Source organism: Hemitrygon akajei, chromosome 4 (assembly GCF_048418815.1).
Source record: "Hemitrygon akajei chromosome 4, sHemAka1.3, whole genome shotgun sequence".
Lineage (NCBI taxonomy): Eukaryota > Metazoa > Chordata > Chondrichthyes > Myliobatiformes > Dasyatidae > Hemitrygon > Hemitrygon akajei.
The window spans coordinates 39128300-39146850 of NC_133127.1; the positions used below are offsets into that span (position 1 = coordinate 39128300).

The following is an 18551-nucleotide window of genomic DNA, read 5'->3' on the forward strand; positions in this document are numbered from 1 at the left end:
TCTCTGTAATGGCCATCACATCACAGCTCCAAGTACTGATTCATGCTCTAAGCTCATCCGCTTTGTTCACAATACTCCCTGCATTAAAATACACATCTCACACCGTTGGTTTGAGCGCGTCCCTTCTCTATCGCCTGCCTAACCTCCCTCCCGCACTGTCTCCAAGCTTTCTCTATTTGTGAGCCAACTGCCTCTTTCCCAGTCTCTTCAGTTCGGTTTCCACCCCCCAACAATTCCAGTTTAAACTCTCCCCAGTAGCCTTAGCAAACCTCCCCGCCAGGATATTGGTCCCCCTGGGTTTCAAGTGAAACCTATCCTTTTTGTACAGGTCACATCTGCCCCAAAAGAAATCCCAATGATCCAGAAACCTGAATCCCTGCTCCCCTGCTCTAATCCCTCAGCCATGCATTTATCCTCCACCTCATTCAATTCCTGTACTCACTGTCACGTGGCACAGGCAGTAATCCCGAGATTACTACCTTTGCGGTCCTGCTTCTCAACTTCCTTCCTAACTCCCTATAGTCTGTTTTCAGGACCTCTTCCCTTTTCCTACGTATGTCATTGGTACCAATATGTACCACGACCTCTGGCTGTTCTCCCTCCCACAAGCAGGATATCACGGACACGATCTGAAACATCCTGGACCCTAGCACCTGGGAGGAAAACTACCATCTGAGATTCTTTCCTGCATTCACAGAATCGCCTGTCTGAACCCCTAACTATGGAGTCCCCTATCACTACAGTACTGCCTTTCTCTTCCTTTCCCTACCCTTCTGAGCCACAGGACCAGACTCTGTGCCAGAGGCACAGCCACTGTTGCTTCTCCCAGGTAGGCTGTCCCCCCCAACAGTACTCAAACAGGAGTACTTATTGTTCAGGGGGACAGTCACAGGGGTACTCTCTAGTAGCTGTCTCTTCCCCTTCCCTCTCCTGACCGTTACCCACTTGTTTGTCTCCTGTGGCCCCGGTGTGACTACCTGCTTATAACTCCTCTCTATCACATCCTCACTCTCCCTGACCAGACTTCCTGTCAGATCACCAGCAGGTGGTAAGAGTGGGCTCGCTCAACTCCATTCCTCTGACTCTCAACATAGGAGCCCCTTAGGAGTGTGAACTAAATTCCCTCCTTTACTCCCTGTACACCAATGACTGTGTTGCCACCCACAGCTCTAATCTGCTAATTAAATTTGCTGACAACACTACATTGATTGGCCTAATCTCAAATAACAACGAGGTGGCCTACAGGGAAGAGTCATCTCTCTGACACAGTGGTGTCAAGAAAGCAAACCCTCCCTCAATGTCACAAAAACAAAGGAGCTGGTTGTGGATTACAGAAGAAATGGAGACGGGCTAACCCCTATTGACATCAGTGGATATGGGGTTGAGAGGGTAAACAGCTTTAAGTTTCTTGGCATCCACATCACCAAGGAAGTCACGTGGTCTGTACACACCAGCTATGTGGTAAAAAAGGCACAACAGCTCCCTCTTTCACCTCAGATGGTTGAGGAAGTATGGTATGGATCCCCAAATCCTAAAAACTTTCTACAGAGGCACAACTGAGAACATCCTGACTGGACGCATCACTGCCTGGTATGGGAACTGTACCTCCTTTAATTGCAGGATTCTGCAGAGGGTGGTGCAGGCATCCCAGCACATCTGTAGTTGTCCTGAATCATGGGAAGTTCACATTTACAAAGACAGGTGTGAACAAAGGGCCCGAAGGATCATTGGGGACCCAAGTCAAACCAACCACAATACGCTCCAGCTGCTACCATCCGGGAAACGGTACCGCAGCATAAAAGCCAGGACCAACAGGCTCCAGGACAGTTTCTTAGACTCAGCCATCAGACTGATTAAGTCACGCTGATTTGAGTGTATTTCTGTTACATTGGCTGTTCCATTTATTATAAATTACTGTGATTGCACATTTATTCTGAGACATTACGTAAAGATTTTTACTCCTCATGCGTATGAAGGATGTAAGAAATAAAGTCAATTCAATTCAATACAGCTAGGAAAGAGTAGGAAGGCACAATTTATTAAAGTTGAAAAATGGCTTAAAGTTTGATACTAATTTTAATAGACAGCTCACCATTTCGTGCAAAGTTTGCAATAGCCAGTGCTCCTGCAAGTTGCAGCTGATGGTTATTTGAAGGAAGCCAAGACAGCACTTTTTGAAAGACACTGCCTTTACCCGTATCGAACAACTTCTGCATAGATTCATCTGCAAGACAGAAGAAACTTCAATAGCTTATTAATCTATCCTCCGATTTATGCATTTTGATTCAATATCCTTTATCATTGCTGTCTTTGAACAATACCAGTGATCATTTTCAATCAACCTAGTTTCACACAAATTGAGTGTTCATTTCAGATTTACATTACTATTTCTGAATAAATTCTTTCACATCATAGTCATTCCACTATACTTTTAAAATATGATTATCACTTTTTATTATTCAGCATTTTTAAAACACATATATTGGTGGGTTATTTTATTTATTCCTATGACCACAGAATACAGGAAAATCAGTGAAATCGAGTTCCAGTTCAAATATTGACAGGTTATGGTTTTGGAGCAGGTGGAAGGAATTGGATGGAACAATCCATATTGCCACAAAAGGCCAAAATTTAAATATACCGCATCAGTATAGTGTGTGGGTGAATGCGTGTAATTTGGACAATTTCATCACCATTTATATTGCAATTCCTTTTGACTGTTTCTAGATTAAATTTTCATCACTAGACTCCACTTCTCCTTTCCTCTTCCCAGGAATATCTTATGGAATTGAATAAATAAAATATTTGAGGCAAACGAATGATCAGATATGGGCAGTAAGTTCTTAATGATCAATTTAGTCTTTTTATTTTGTATATCTGCTGAAAGGTATTACAATAAATTTCTATTTTTCACCAGAAATGCAACTGCTGAATAGAGTACAAAACCCAAATTGCAGAAATTACAATCTGGATCATTACCAGACCAGCAACATTTTATTTTTGTTATAACACTGCACGAAGAAAATAGGCCACATGTGTAGTGCATCAAGCAAGAACATTGATCAAATATTTCAATACATAGCCCAGTGCACAGATGAATGCCACTTTATGTCAAATTATAGATAGCAGAAATGACAACATGTTTTACCAGTGAATAATTTACTTTGCATTTCAGGAGTTTTACAGTTTGGTAGTACTCCCTACAATGCCTTCTCAAAAAGTAACTGAAGTCCAAAACATCCATATATTTAGTTAGCCTGCTACCTTTTTAATTTCTTAGATATTTCCAAAACAAAATGAGAGTATTCTTATGATTCGGTCTTCAATTTGAAGAATAATCAGTACTTTTCTCTCTTGCCCCACATTTTAAACTTCAGAATACAACATTTATTTATGACCACAACACTGGAGCAGAATTAGGCTATTTGGACCATTGAGTCTATTCTTCATTCTAACAAGAGTATCAGTTTATTATGTACGGTTAGTATAACGCCATTACATGCAGCAACCAAAGATTAATTCTGCTGCTGCCAGTAAGGAGTTTGTATGTTCTCCCTGTGACTGCATGGGTTTTCTCTGGGAATTCCAGTTTCCTTCCACATACCAAAGACATACAGGTTGGTCATATCAGTGGAATTGGGCGGCATAGGTTTGTTGGTCCCGCAGGGTTTTGTTACTTTGCTGTATCTTTAAATTTAAAACAAAACAAATTGTGCTATGCTGACTACAATTGTTGAAAACTGATGTATCAAACTCACCACCCAAAAGCAGCAATACCATGAGATCAGAAGCTGTTTTAAGCTCAGAGATATCATCTTCTTTATTGCTATCTACCATCTCTTCGACAAGCTCCAGCAGACAGTCCACTAATCCAGCATCAACCAGTTGTAGCTTGATGACATCTGAAACAAAAGGAAATGCATGTTTTGCTATAGTCTTAGATCAAAGTCATTTCAAATTTCATTTGATACTTTTTAGACTCTTCATTCTTGGACCACAAAGCCATTTTCATCTAAGGGTCTGAACAACAAAAGATAAACAAATATTGATACCAAAAAAACTCAACCTCCACCAAACTAGGAACCTGCTGTCTTTAAGATTCAATCACTGGATCAAAGCAAGTGTTGGTAGCAATGTGAACAAACAACTACATATGCTAATTTCTATTTCTTCAAAAATCAGGATTCAGTTTCTCTTCCCATGCCCACCCTACTAGCCACATGAAAAAACAATGCAAACAGAATTTTATTGTAAAAAGCCTAATAAATGAATGCTTTGAATTTACAAATTTAGACAAAGGAGTAAATTAAGAGACTCAAAATAACTTACGATATGATAACTTTATTTAAATTAAATGGCTGACATTGAAAATTCCTTCCAATGCACTAGCCACATATTTCAATTTTCTGATTACGTTGAAACTTTAATTTTACAAAATTTAAGTAATTGGATAGATCTATGAGCTGGAGAAACTCCTTGGTCTTCAACATGTACTAGATTGTCAATGAAAAGCATGTAATCTCATGATTTTCTTCCAGGTTTTATAAACAGTGTTGAATGAGGTTTAATGTACATCTTTTATTATGCTCCTTTCAATCTTAAGATCTCATCTGTCATCACTTCCACTTAAACCCATTACTCAAACCCAGCTTTTTCTACATTTCCTGATTACTCGACACTAGCATTTCCATTGAAAATCAATGACAAGACTTATGAAACTATGACTACAACATACCTGTAACAACCGAGCATAGCATTGTGCCATATAAATAACATTCCTTAAAAAGAACGAATTGGTATTTCTTACAAGAAAAATGTATTTTCGTTCAGATAATGTGCGACATTTAATGTCACCTTTGTCAAATAAAATAAGTAGGCTTTATTACAACTGAACTCATTTATGATGGAATAAAGGAACCATAAGATAGGCCATTTCGCATATTAAATATAATCTATTCAAAAAGATTAAGTCCACAACAGCAGCAGCTATTTTTAAGATGTTCTGATGTATTTCACCTCCAGCAAAGCAGCTTGAAGTATGGCTTTCTTAATACTAATATTAATTTTTTCACTAATCTCAGCCCATTTTCATCCTCCTCAATTTTAAAGTACGTAATATACTTTTGATTCCTTCAATGGAATAGAATTCTCATACATCCCTGAATCCGCCACAGAACTCATCTATGCTAAAAAGATAAACTTTGTATGTTCTTCTCTGTGTAGCTCACCTCTTTGATACTAGCAATCAGCTTTGTCATGCCAGACTGCTGCCCACATTCAGTGAATGTGTTGGAAATTAACAGGACAAAAAAAAATATTTAAGTGAGTTCCACTTCCCAGCACTTGACCCAGAGTCTTTAAGTTTTATGTCTTCACGTGCTCATTTGGGTACAATTTTTAATGTGATAAGTTTCCATCTCCATCACTCTCAGGCAAGGAGTTTTAAACCCCTACTACTATGTAAAAATTTTTATTTTTCCAACTTTTCTCTAATCTTGCTGACAATTAAATCTGTCCCTTAATTGTCAATTTTTGTAGTGAAATAATCCTTTGCTGTTCCTTTTGTCTGGGTTTCTCAAATTTTCAAGTCTTCAAAATCTTCAAGTCTTTATTCCAAAGGGGAATAAGCAGCCTCAAATGAGTTAGTTACCTTGTGGCTACAACACTTTTGCTCTGTCAAGAATTCAGTACATCTACAACTTTTCTAGAGCTATCACATCTTTCCCACATTGTGGTGACCAGAACTATAGAGTAATCATTTCCAATTAATTTATACAGACATCTTTCCACTTGACAATTTAAGATGCAGGGTGTTTTATTTTAAAGCAGTTCATTTTAATATGGCTATCACTTAAAAAGTCTTTTAAGTGATATATGGAGCTTAGAAAAATAGAGGGCAATGGGTAAGCCTAGTAATTTCTAAGGTACGGACATGTTCGGCACAACTTTGTGGACCGAAGGGCCTGTATTGTGCTGTAGATTTTCTATGTTTCCAAGTGTATCATGCTCACGTTATATTTTGGTATTATATAGAAGTAATCATAACTTCCTAATAAATACCTCTAGGTGCCTGGGTAGTCAAATTCAAAAGCTAAGTTGAGGCTGGATACAGGCAGTCCCAGGGTTACGAACGAGTTCCGTTCCTGAGTCCGTCTTTAAGTTGGATTTGTACACAAGTTGGAACAGGCACATCCGGTATTATTTAGTGTTAGTTAGTCAAACGTTTGTCTTAGTATATACTATACATTTTACCTTTCTATGCATATAAAACACTTAAGAAATTTATGTATTTCAACAATTAAACCACTGCGGCGTTGCTTAGTAATAATTGTAGCTTTCATCAGGGCAGGGCCTTTCACATGCTCCATTATTCTCACTTTATCCTTTAAAATTGTTCCGATCGTTGATCGACTGTAGCCTAATGCTTTTCCAATGACCGAAGGCATTTCACCTCTTTCAGATTGCTTTGTTATTTCCACTTTATTCTCAATCATGATCGTTTTCCGTCAAAAGAACAGAAACACTATGGGCGGTGGGTCCCAAAGTCTACCGCACTGAATTCCCCGGGTCCTAAAGTCCACCGCACTGAGACAGGTTAAATGGGACAAGTGGGGGTGGTGCTGACTGGATGGGGGGGGGGTGATCAGGGTAAACCTTGATAAGAAAAATCTAAGCTAAATACAAAGTTACACACTCAACACATTGTTAACGGCAACGACTTAAAATGGCGGACGGCGTGGTGATCCAACTTAAAATGGCAGACGGTGTTCTCATTCCTCGGTTCATAAGAACGAGTTGTTCGTAAGTCGGATGTTCGTAACTCGGGGACCACCTGTACTGCAAAGCTGTACTGATGCAGAAAGGCATTGTCTATTGCTTTTCAGAAGAAATATAAACAGATTATTTCAGCAGGCAGCTTTCCTGGCATTCTGGACAACATGCTTCCATTGCCATCACCACCAGCAAAAGTACATTAAATGATCATTCTATCGACTATTCATGGGATGTTTTTAATGTGCAAAAAGTCATTTATTCACATAGTGAATACCACAGTTCGAAAACCTGATCTTTCCTGATTATGCAAAGTGAGAACTATGAGGGAAAGGGCATACTATAATAAAAAAACCTGGGGAACAACAAAAAAATGGTAATTTTTTAAAAATGGAAGATGTATTTTTTTCCTATCACACCCTGGATGGTCATATATCTGTGTGAATTAACTTTATCCAATAATTAATGGAATGACAGCCTATAAATCTAATGAAATGGACATTGAAGCTTTGGACACTACCTCACTTTTAATATACAGTATTTATGTTTTTGCACATTTTTAAAATCTATTCAATATATGTAATTGATTTACTTGTTTATTTATTGTGTTTTATTGTATTTATTATTATTTTTTTCTCCATCTGCTAGATTATGTATTGCACTGAATTGCTGCTAACAAATTTCACATCACATGCTGGTGATTATAATAAACCTGATTCTGGTATGCAGATGAAGAAATATTTTCATGACTAAAAACCCTTTAAGTTAAACAAATCAGCAAAAACAGTAGGAATCAACAATTTTTAAAAACATCAAAATAACCAAAACTTGGAAAGGAAAGCAAAACTGTACAACTCTCTTACATCCATAGATCCCTCAAAGTTGCTGCACAAATTGATGGCATATGGTGTGCTGACCTTTATTGGTTGGGGAATTGGGTTCAAGAGCCGTGAAGTAATGTCGCAGCTCTACAAAACCTTGGTTAGACCACATTTGGGATATTGTGTTCAGTTCTGGTCGCTTCATTATAGTAAGGATGTGGTACCTTTAGAGAGCGTGCAGAGAAGATTTATCAAGATGATGTCTGGATTGGGAAGCACATCTTATGAGAACAAGTTGAGCGAGCTTGGTTTTTGTCTTTGGAGAGAAAGAGGATGAGGAGTAACTTGATACAGGTGTACAAGAGGCATACATCAAGTGGACAGCCTGAGACTTTAACCAGGGCAGAAATGACTAATATAAGGGCTCATAACTTTAAGGTGTTGGGGAAGTACCGAGAAATGTCATAGAGATGTCATCTAACTCATGCCAAAACCATTTAACTGCCCACTCCCATCAACCTGTACTGGGCTCATAGCCCTCCATACCCCTACCATCCATACTTCACTTAAAAACTGAAATCAAACTCACATACACCCTTGTACTGGCAGCTCATTCCACACTCCCATAATCCTCTGAGCGAAATTTCCCCTCAAGTTTTTCATCTTTTAACCTTAACTCATAACCTCCGGTTGTAGCCCCACCCAACCTCAGTGGAAAAAGCTTACTTGCATTTACCCTATCTGTACATCTCATAATTTTGTATATCTCTATCAATTCTCCTCTCATTCTTCTACATTCTAAGGAATAAAGTCCTAACCTATTCAATCTTTCCCTATAACTCAGGTCCTCCAGACCCAGCAACATTCTTATAAATTTTCTCTGTACCTTTCAATCTTATTTACATCTTTCCTATAGGTAAGTGACCAAACTACAAAAAAAAAGCACCAAATTAGGCCTCAATGTCTTCACAACTTCAACAAAGCAGTGTACTCAATACACTGATATATGAAGGCCAATGTGCCAAAAGCTTTTTTTACGACACTGTCTACCTGTGACACCACTTTCTATGAATTATGGACCTGTATTTCCAGATCCTTTTGTCCTACCACACTCAGTGCCCTACCTTTCACTGTTAAGACCTACCCTGGTTGGTTCTACTGAAGCACACCACCTTGCACTTGTTTGCATCAAATTCCATCTGCCATTTTTCAGCCCATTTTTCCAGCTGATCCAGACACCTCTGCAATCCAAGTTCTGCAAGTTTATTGTCCATTACACCCCCAATCTTGGTGTCATCTGCAAATTTGCTAATTCAGTTAACCACATTATTATCCAAATCGCTGACATAGATGATAAACAGCAATGGATTCAGCACTGATCCCTGGGGCACACCCATAGTCACAGGTTTCCAGTTAGAGAGGCAACTATTTACAACAATTCTCTGGCTTTTCCCACAAAGCCAATGTTTAATTCAATTTACTACCTAATCTTGAATGTCGAGTGACTGAACCTTCTTGACCAACTGCTCATGTGGGACCTTGTCAAATGCCCTGGTGAAGTCCATGTAGACAACCTCTAATGAATTGCTTTCCTTTACTTTCCTGGTAACTTCCTCAAAAACTAAAATTGGTTAGACATGACCTATCACACATGAAGCTATGCTGAACATCTGTCTATCCAAATACTTGTATACCCTTAGAATACCTTCCAATGATTTTCCCGCAACTTATGTCAGAGTTAGTCAAACGTTCGTCTTAGTATATAGTATATATTTTACCTCCCTATGCATGTAAAACACTTAAGAAACATATGTATTTCAATAATTAAACCACTGCGTTGCTTAGTAATAATTGTAGCTTTCGCTGGGACAGGGCCTTTCACATGCTCCATTATTCTCACTTGTTCTGATCCTTGACTGACTGCAGCCTAACGCTTTTCCAATGACTGATGGCGTTTCACCTCTTTCTGATCGCTTTATTATTTCCACTTTATTTTCAATCATAATTGTTTTCCATCGATGGAACAGAAACACTGCAGATTCAGCAGTAGCCGCGGGTGGCAGGTCCTGAGCGCACCCAGGTCCTAAAGTCCACCTGCACTGAGACAGGTTAAATGGGACAAGTGGGGGCAGTGCTGACCCAAATACCGTAGATTTCGCACTACAGAGCGCACCTGATTAAAAGCCGCTGGCTCTAATTTTAGAAATAAAATCAATTTTGTACTTGTACAAGCCGCACCGGATTTTAGGCCGCACCGGATTTTCGGCCGCAGGTGTCCCACGTTGTAATATGAGATATTTACACAGAAAGATATTACACGTGAGGATTTTTTAACTTTTAATTAAATCCATATGGTAACATAAACAAATACATATTGCAAATGCTTTTTTTCGAACCGTGCCTGTAACGCGGCTACTTTTAAATATACGTTGCGTATACTTTTTTACTGAACAACATTCCAGTATCTCCTAACGACTGGTAAAAAATACATATACTGCAGCCTACCAGGAAAAGTTATTGATCGCCTTTAACTTAAAAGCAGCGTTTTGGCTCCGCCGCTCGCCCCCCCGCCTTCCCGTTTATCGCAAACCGGTATTTCCCACAAGACGCGGCGAAACCGGGTGTGACGTCATAGCATCCCGGGATGTAGTACAGAAAACAAATATAGTTAAAACACTTCTAACTTTAACTAACAAATGAATTACTAAGCGAAAATATTATAAACTAAATAACTGCCATAAAGGCAGCACAATGCTTTTCTTCGAGTGTTTTCCATGTTGATGAGGGTGAGTACAAATGACTGATTTACAATAATTTAATTGTGAAAGTGCGCTTGATTTATCGTACAATTTCATTGGACCTCTGTGAACTACTCATCAATTTTATTGGTCTACTGTTACGAGGCAAAATGTTTTTGGCGGCATGAAAAAAAATCATGCATTAGCCGCACCGTAGTAAAGGCCGCAGTGTTCAAAGCTGTTCAAAATGTGGGAAAAAAGTAGCGGCTTATAATCCGACATCTACGGTACACTAAAACATCTTAAACCTCATAATACAGTACTGTACATAATAATACCGTAATAATAAAAGTAACTACATATGGTTGCATCGAAGGGGCATTCATGAAGTAACATTATGATGGACCTGGTGCTGGAGAGGGCAGGTTTACTACTGGAGTCAATTTCTTGAAGTAGGCATCAAGGGAGGCTTGTTCAGAGCTTTTCTTTTTTTTCGGTCTTAAGTGGCCTCGTAGCAGCTGAGGTTCTCAGTAACTGCACGGTAAACTCTGGTGAACCTCTCTGTATTAGGATCTTGCTCCTCTAACTTTGCCATCCCTGCTTCAATGAGACTAACTTTTTCGGTTCCAGAGTTCTTAGGTCACAGTCTTCTTCTTCCTCAAATGTCTGGTTGTGTTGTCAAGCACAAGGAGAATCTTGAAAGGAATTTTCTTGGCCAAGCAATAACGTTCCAACAGCAGGAACAAAATGGTTCAAGAACCAATCTTCAAAGACGGCAATTGTAACCCAAGCCTTTGAATTTGCCTTCCAAATAATGGGAAGAGATGCCTTAATGATATGGCGAAGTGCCCTGGGATTTAGGGAGCGATACACAAGCAAAGGCTTGAGCTTGAAATCCCCAGATGTGTTACCCCCAAGCAATAACGTTAGCCTATCCTTCGATGCCTTATGCCCTGGTGCACATTTTTCCTCTTTTGAAATGTAGGTCCTTTCAGGCATTTTTTTCCCCAAAATAAGCCAGTCTCGTCTACATTAAATATTTGGTCTGGAAAATAACCTCCCACAATAAATTTTTTTTTTAAAACAATTTCAGGAAAATCACTCGCAGCACTTACATTGGCACTCGCTGCTTCACCTTGCGCTTTAATATTATGTAAATTTGCCCTCATTTTGAAACAACTGAACCAACCCCTACTCGCAACAAATTCTTCATCACAAGCACCTTCACTTGCTGTACGTGCAGCTTTTAAATCACTGAAAAGGCTTTGAGCCTTTTCTTGCAGTAAAGTAAGGCTAATGGGAATATTACGCTGATTTTGATCGTCTAACCAAATTATCAATAGCCTTTCTGTTTCAATAATCAAACCACTGCGTTGCTTAGTAATAATTGTAGCTTTCATCGGGGCAGGGCCTTTCACATGCTTCATTATTCTCACTTTATCTTTTAAGATTGTTCCGATTGTTGACCGACTGTAGCCTAACACTTCTCCAATGACTGATGGAGTTTCACCTCTTTCCGATAGCTTTATTATTTGCATCTTATTTTCAACCATGATCATTTTCCTTTTCTTTGATGCATCACCAGCACTTGCATCGGATTTACGCTTTGGAGACATGGTTATAAGGGTAAATAAGAGAAAAATTTAAGCCAAATACAAAGTTACACACTTAGCACAGTGTTAATGGCAGCGTGATCCGACTTAAAATGGTGGGACGGCCTTCCATGAGGCGACAAAACGCTGAAGCTGCGCAATGTTTTTATGAACGTCACAATGTAGTGCATGCGTTCGTTACTACGAACCATTGTATTTAAATCAGATTTTCAATATAATAGGCTTTGTGGCAGGCCGTTCGTAAGTACGAGTTGTTCTTAAGTCAGACGTTCGTAATTCAGGGACTGCCTATAATCCCTCAGGATTCTCCTTCACTTTGTCTGCTAGAGCAATATTATGTCTTCTTTTAGCTGTCCTGATTTCTTTCATTTCTCTTCTGTTCATTTGCATTTCTTATACTCCACAAACACCTTACTTGTTTCAACCTGCTATGGACATCCTTTTTTCTCTTAACCAGGGCCTCAATATCTCTTGAAAACCAAGGTTCCCTACACTTGTTACCTTAACTTTTTATTCTGACAGGCACATACAGCTTTCTATCTTCAAAAGTTGGCCTTTGAAGGCCTCCCACTTACCAAGTACATCTTCACCAGGAAACAGCCTGTCACAATCCACACTTACAGATCATGTCTAATACCATCAAAATTGCCCTTTCTCCAATTTAGAAAATCAACCTGTGGACCAGACCTATCTTTTTGCATATTTACTTTAAAATGAAAGGTACTGTGGTCACTAGATGCAGTGTTCCCCTACACAAACTTCTGTCATCTGCCCTGTCAGAGGTGGTGATAGAGGCAGATACATTACAGACATTTAGCTGATTCTTAGATAGGACCATGAATGAAATAAAAATGGAGGGCTATGTGGAAGGGAAGGATAAGATTGATCTTTGATTGAATTAAAAGATCAGCACAACATTGTGGGCCAAAAGGCCTGACTGTGCTGTACTGTTCTATATTAAGTTGACTTCTGCACATACAAATTATAGATTAGCATTGACTACAGAGCTTTTTCATTGTACCCAAGATGGATTTGCTTTCAGAAGATTTGCAGCTGAATACCTCCAGAGTTTCTGAAACAAACTTGATTATGAGACATGCAAGTAGCCTGCAAGTAGAGGTCACAAAATGAAGTTTGAAGAAATTGCATATTAGCATTTATTCTTTATAAAATATGCTATCATGAAGTGAAAAAACTCACCATGTTCTGCCAATGGAGCTAAGACTTCAAAAATCATTTCTTTCTTCTCATGCTCAGTTTGCTTTTTGAATAGCTTTACAAGTTCCTCTGCAATTTTTGTTGATGCAAATTGTTCTTTGCTCGACTCTAAATTTCATAAAAAAGATAGAAAAATTTTAAAGCTAGTCTAAGTAAACTACATTAAAAATAACAACTTAAGTGATTTACTTTGCTAGTCATATTACTTTCTTTATAGTGTTAATATGATAAAACCAGAATCAATTTTACACATTGGATTAATAAATTTTTTCAAAGTAACTTAAGCAATTTTCCTTTAATCACTGCTCAAGAGCACTAATGGCTGTATTTTAAATTCTATAATACAAAAGCCTGTATCTGCAAGTTTTTTTAAAAAAAAATCACTTGCTCAAATTTTTCCCAACAAATAATAGAAGAAAACTTATGTACATTGCAGTAAAGAATTTCTGTTGTACTTGAGGAAGTACCTGAAACCAACTGTGAACAACGATGCAAAATAAGTTTCAAACATGAAGTAACTGGGTTTTCATCATGTATCCTAACTTACCTATCTCTGCCAGGTTACCAAATGCAACCAAGCACATTTCTGTCAGTGCTGTATGCTGGGAATGCATACCCAACAACTGAACCAAAGTGGGAATGACTCCCATATTTATCAGCTGGGCCTGCAAGGCATCTGTAAAAGAAGATTTTCTTAAGTTAACACGTAATTCTTGAAGTTAATAGCACTCCTGTACGCAAGACCCTTTGACACAACAGGCAATGAACGGAGTTAGAAAAGAAACGTTCACAAAACACAAAACCAGAGAGAAATAGACTCAAAAGAGATTATTATGCGTGGAATGGTTAAAAGCTTTATAAGCCCTGAACAAAACCATGCTTGATTTCTCAATCTGAATATGCTACTGATCAGCAGACAGAATACAAGTAAGCATCTATAAATGTACAAAACCAAAACTAATAATACAAGATTGAGGTAACAGGCCCAGCATCTAACTAATGGGTTGGGTTACTGAATATGCAAGTAAATATATAGAATCATGGAAAGTGTGGCAACTTACTTGCCCAAAGTTTTATTGGTTACTAAAGAAAAGTTACGGCCAATTTAAAAACATGACAATTACTTAGAGGGGAGCTCAGCTCCATTTACTTAATCAGAAGGAGTCCAATTAAAACCCTTCCCTTTTTCATTAAAGTAGTCAACATCTATAATATTGTTGCTCCAGAGTACAATCCACACTCAGTAGTTTGCACCATTTTCAATTATTTCAAGCTTGACAAAGGAGCAAGTAATCATGAAGACACCATTTGATTCCAAATTCTGGATATTAGAAAGTAGTAGATCTGAATTAAGGGCGCTTGACTGGGGCAGTTGTTATTCATTCTAGTGATATGGGCTTTGCAGGCTGAGACAGCCTGAATTGTCCCTCCTTAATTACTCTTGAGAAAGTGGTGATGAACTACATTCTGAACTGCTGCAGTTTGAGGTCTAGGTGATCTAGGATTTTGATCCAGTATCAATGGAGGTAACTAGTCTGGGCTTGTGGGAGAGAAATTGGTCAAGTTCCATTAAAATAGTTTTGTTTTGCACTTTGGTTTCCTAAAGAGTCTGCCCTACCTTAAGAAAAAATGGTCACTCAGGTATTGGCAGATGCACTGATTAATGCAAGTGGACTTATTACCTGACAACAGTTAGAATTTGCCCATCTCATTCTAGCCCCTATTACAGAATGGCACAAGACCAGCACTTAAAAATAAACCAGTTGACTTGGCAACAACAATTTGTGTTGTGGAAAATGTAACATAAAAGTTTTACACTCAAGGTAGAAAATGCAACACAAGTAAGTGTGCTCTATTTTCACCTTTCCTAAGCTTACCTGCAATTTGCTAACTAATTTCTATATCATAAACAACAATTTATCACTTTCAATTCTTATATGGAACAGCAGATTACAACATTAAATGCAAAGTTTACTAATTGTGTTAAAATTCACAAAAATTTACACATGCAGGTGTTTATTTAAAATTAAATCTAATGTTTGTGAGTTTAAATATCGACAGCCTGATTTCTAAATAAACATCTGCATTGACATCAACGTCACAATCTGTTTTAAAACACATTTTCCTTAATAGTCTAGTGTTTCCAGTGTTTAGCACACTAAGCCACAATAAATATTTGCTGTAGATGCAAACACAATGTTTAAGTTGTGTTTGCATCTTCGCATTTTTTTAATGTACAAAAGGACCATAATAACGTGTTGTCATGTCAAAATCAACGTTTGACAGTAAATGTGACAATATTATTATTTAGTCATTTCAAATTCCTTTGTCAGTAGCATGACAAGTCACAGAACTCAAATTAAAATTAATAGAAGATTAAGAAATTTCTGTCAGTTATACAGCATAGAAATAGGTCCTTTGGCCCATCTAGACCATGTCTTCCCAAGCTAGTCCTACTTCCCCTTCTGATCTTAAGCTTGTACCCTTTAGTTTTAGACTCCTCTACCATGGGAAAAAGACTGCGACAATCACCCTTATTGCCCATCATGAGCTTACAACCTCCAAGGTCACCCTTCAGTCTCTTTCGCTCCTGGGAAAACCGATCCGTCCTACCCAGTGCTGTGGTAGCATAGCAGTTAGCATGACACTATTACAGTTCAGGGTATTCTGAGTTCAATTCTGTGCCAATCTGTAAGGAATCTCTGTACGTCCTCATTGTGGAATGTGTGGGTTTCCCCCAGGTGTTCCGGTTCCCCCCTGCTCACAGTCCAAAGGTTGGGCAGGTTAATTGATCATTGTAAATTGTTCAGCGATCAGGTTAGGGTTAATTGCCATCATTGGGGTTTACTGGAGCAGCGTGGCTCGACGTGCCTACTCTCCACTGTATCACAAAATATATAGAAATAAATAAATAAATATCCAATCTATTTCTTTATAATTCAAACTCACCAGTCCTGGCAACATCTTTGGGATGTGTTTCTGCATCTTTTGCTTAATCATGTTCTTCCTACAGTACAGAAATGTTCAATATTCCAGATGCCGTCTCATCAACATACAGCTGTAACAACTGTTACAGAAGTCTCAACTTCTGTACTCACTTCCCCATCCAACGAAAGTAAGCACGCTATATGCCTTCTTCCCCATCTTGTCTACTTGTGTCACCACTTTCAGGGAACAATGTATTTTACCCCATGTCTCTGTTCTTTACCGTTCCCCAGGGCTCTCATCATTGTATATGCCCCATTTTGGTTTAAGTTACTAAAATGTATCAGTTTGCACAACTAAGTTAAATTCCACCTTCTATTCCATGGCTCACCTTTCCACTTGATTTAGATCCTTTTGCAGTCTAAGACAACCATTTTCACTGCCCATCAAATCACTAATTCTAGAGTATTCCAAAGACTCAGTAACAATGCCATCTACATTTTCATTCAAATCGATGATATATACAACAGTGGAGCCAACACCAATCCCTGTGGAACACTGTAGATCACAAGCACTTTATCTGACAATCCACCACTACCATCCTTTGCCTCTTACCACTAAGCCAATTTTGTATTAATTGGCTAGGTCTCCCTAGATTTGGTGTAAACTAATTTCATAGACCAGCCCTGCTCAAGTCCACTCCAACAACGTCAACTGTCTTGCCTCTTTATCTCTTAAAAACAAATGTCAATCAAATTCAGGAGTAACAATTTTCCAACCCCAAAGTGACGCTGACTGACGACCAGCTGAAACATGCATTCCATACCACAGGAACATCAAGATGCTTGACCAGTACCATCTGCGAGGCTTTTGCAAGACAATGGACATCTTGTGGCAAATCAGAGTCCCAATCACAGAAGTACTACAAAGGGCTGAAAACTCTGGTGCAGAGACACGGATCATAAAGGCTCAACTTTGATGGGTTGGACATGTGGTCTGGATGGAAGACAACTACCTTCCAAAGATGGTATACTTTTCCAAGGTGGCACATGCACCAGAAAGCAGGGAGGCCCGACAAAGCACTATAAAGACTGTGTGAAAGCATCCTTAAAGGCATGCAATATCCCTGTGACTGGCTGGGAAGCCTGCCTAAAAACCGCAACATCAGGCGCCTGGCATTCGAAGAGCAGCAGCTCAAGGACCTTGTTCTAAACAGCTAGGACCACAAGGAGAGATGACCCGACTCTTCAATGGCCGTAATGTGCCCGACCTGCAGGTGCATCTGCACTTCCCAGTCTAGGCTTTGCTCTTATCAGAGGCATCACTGATGTCACTGTTGTTCCTGATGGATTTCTAAAAAGATGCTGACTATATTTAATCAGTCCTTGTCTTTCCAAACACAGACAGATCCTGTCTTACAGTCCCTACAGTTACTTTCCTATCACTGATGCTAGGCTCACCAGCCTGTTCTTCCCCACTTGATCTTGCAGCCTTTCTTAAATAAAAGCATATTAACCACCCTCAAGTCTTCCAGAACTTCACCTACAGCCAAACAAGGTATAAAAATCTCTACCAGGGTCCCTGCAGATTCTTCCCTTACTTCCCACAATATCCTAGCATACACTTTGAAACTATCCACCTTGATGTGCCCCAATATATCTAAATTGGAGACCATATTATTGCTACCATAATAATTCAGGCAATCAATTTGTACTTTTTTAAGCTTGTGTTACTTCAGTATATATTCTTGACAGCAGAGAGGAAATCAAGCAGGTTAGGTACTTGAATGGCAGAAACATTACTTTTAATTCTTAAATGCTAAAATTTTAAACAAACATGAAAATCTGTAAAACTAATGGGAAATTTATGGTATTTTCTCAATAACTACATGGTAAAGTACTTCTACATTATGTAAATAATTTTATATGATAAGAGTTGAAAATTCATTGCAATGTGGAGACAATTAATATCTCTAGTAATCTCAGAAAGGTAACCTAAGTTTTGTGTTTCTTAAAAAAGTGATCAAAGGAATGCAATATAAAGAAACTAATCAAAACTGCAGATGCTAGAAATCCAAAACAACCATAGTCAATCCTTGCAACAAACATCTGTGGAAGGAGTAAAACAATGAAAACTTTAGATTATTGATATTCCCTCAGAACTGAAAACTGTTTGGGATGTGCAAGAAAAAACAGGTGCTGAATGCACATGAGATAAAGTGACAGACAGGATGATGCTGCTGTGTGAAAGAAGCTGGTACTTGAATAAAAAGCAAAAGATTGGGACAGAAAATGTTAAGTGAAAATAGAATGGCACTACCTTTTCACTATTTCTTTAGTTTTGTCATCAGCGTTTCAACTTGTATCATCATTTTAAATTTTATCTCTTCCATCCTTCATGTTACTATAGTCCTTCTGTTTTGTTTTCTTTACATCCTTATCTCTCAATATAATATTTCACTAAAA

At 38.5% G+C, this 18551-nt stretch overlaps 1 protein-coding gene across 2 annotated transcripts in view; it reads right to left on the reverse strand.

The window, feature by feature from the left end:
* Window positions 1-18551, reverse strand: part of rap1gds1 (RAP1, GTP-GDP dissociation stimulator 1) — a 79492-nt gene that overhangs the window by 20737 nt on the left and 40204 nt on the right. For both annotated transcript variants that reach the window (XM_073042428.1, XM_073042429.1), the window contains 4 exons: window positions 13709-13837; window positions 13144-13269; window positions 3759-3902; window positions 2093-2224 (listed from right to left, as the gene is read on the reverse strand). In XM_073042428.1, the coding sequence (XP_072898529.1) occupies window positions 2093-2224; window positions 3759-3902; window positions 13144-13269; window positions 13709-13837 (531 nt within the window). The remainder of the gene's footprint in view (window positions 1-2092; window positions 2225-3758; window positions 3903-13143; window positions 13270-13708; window positions 13838-18551) is intronic.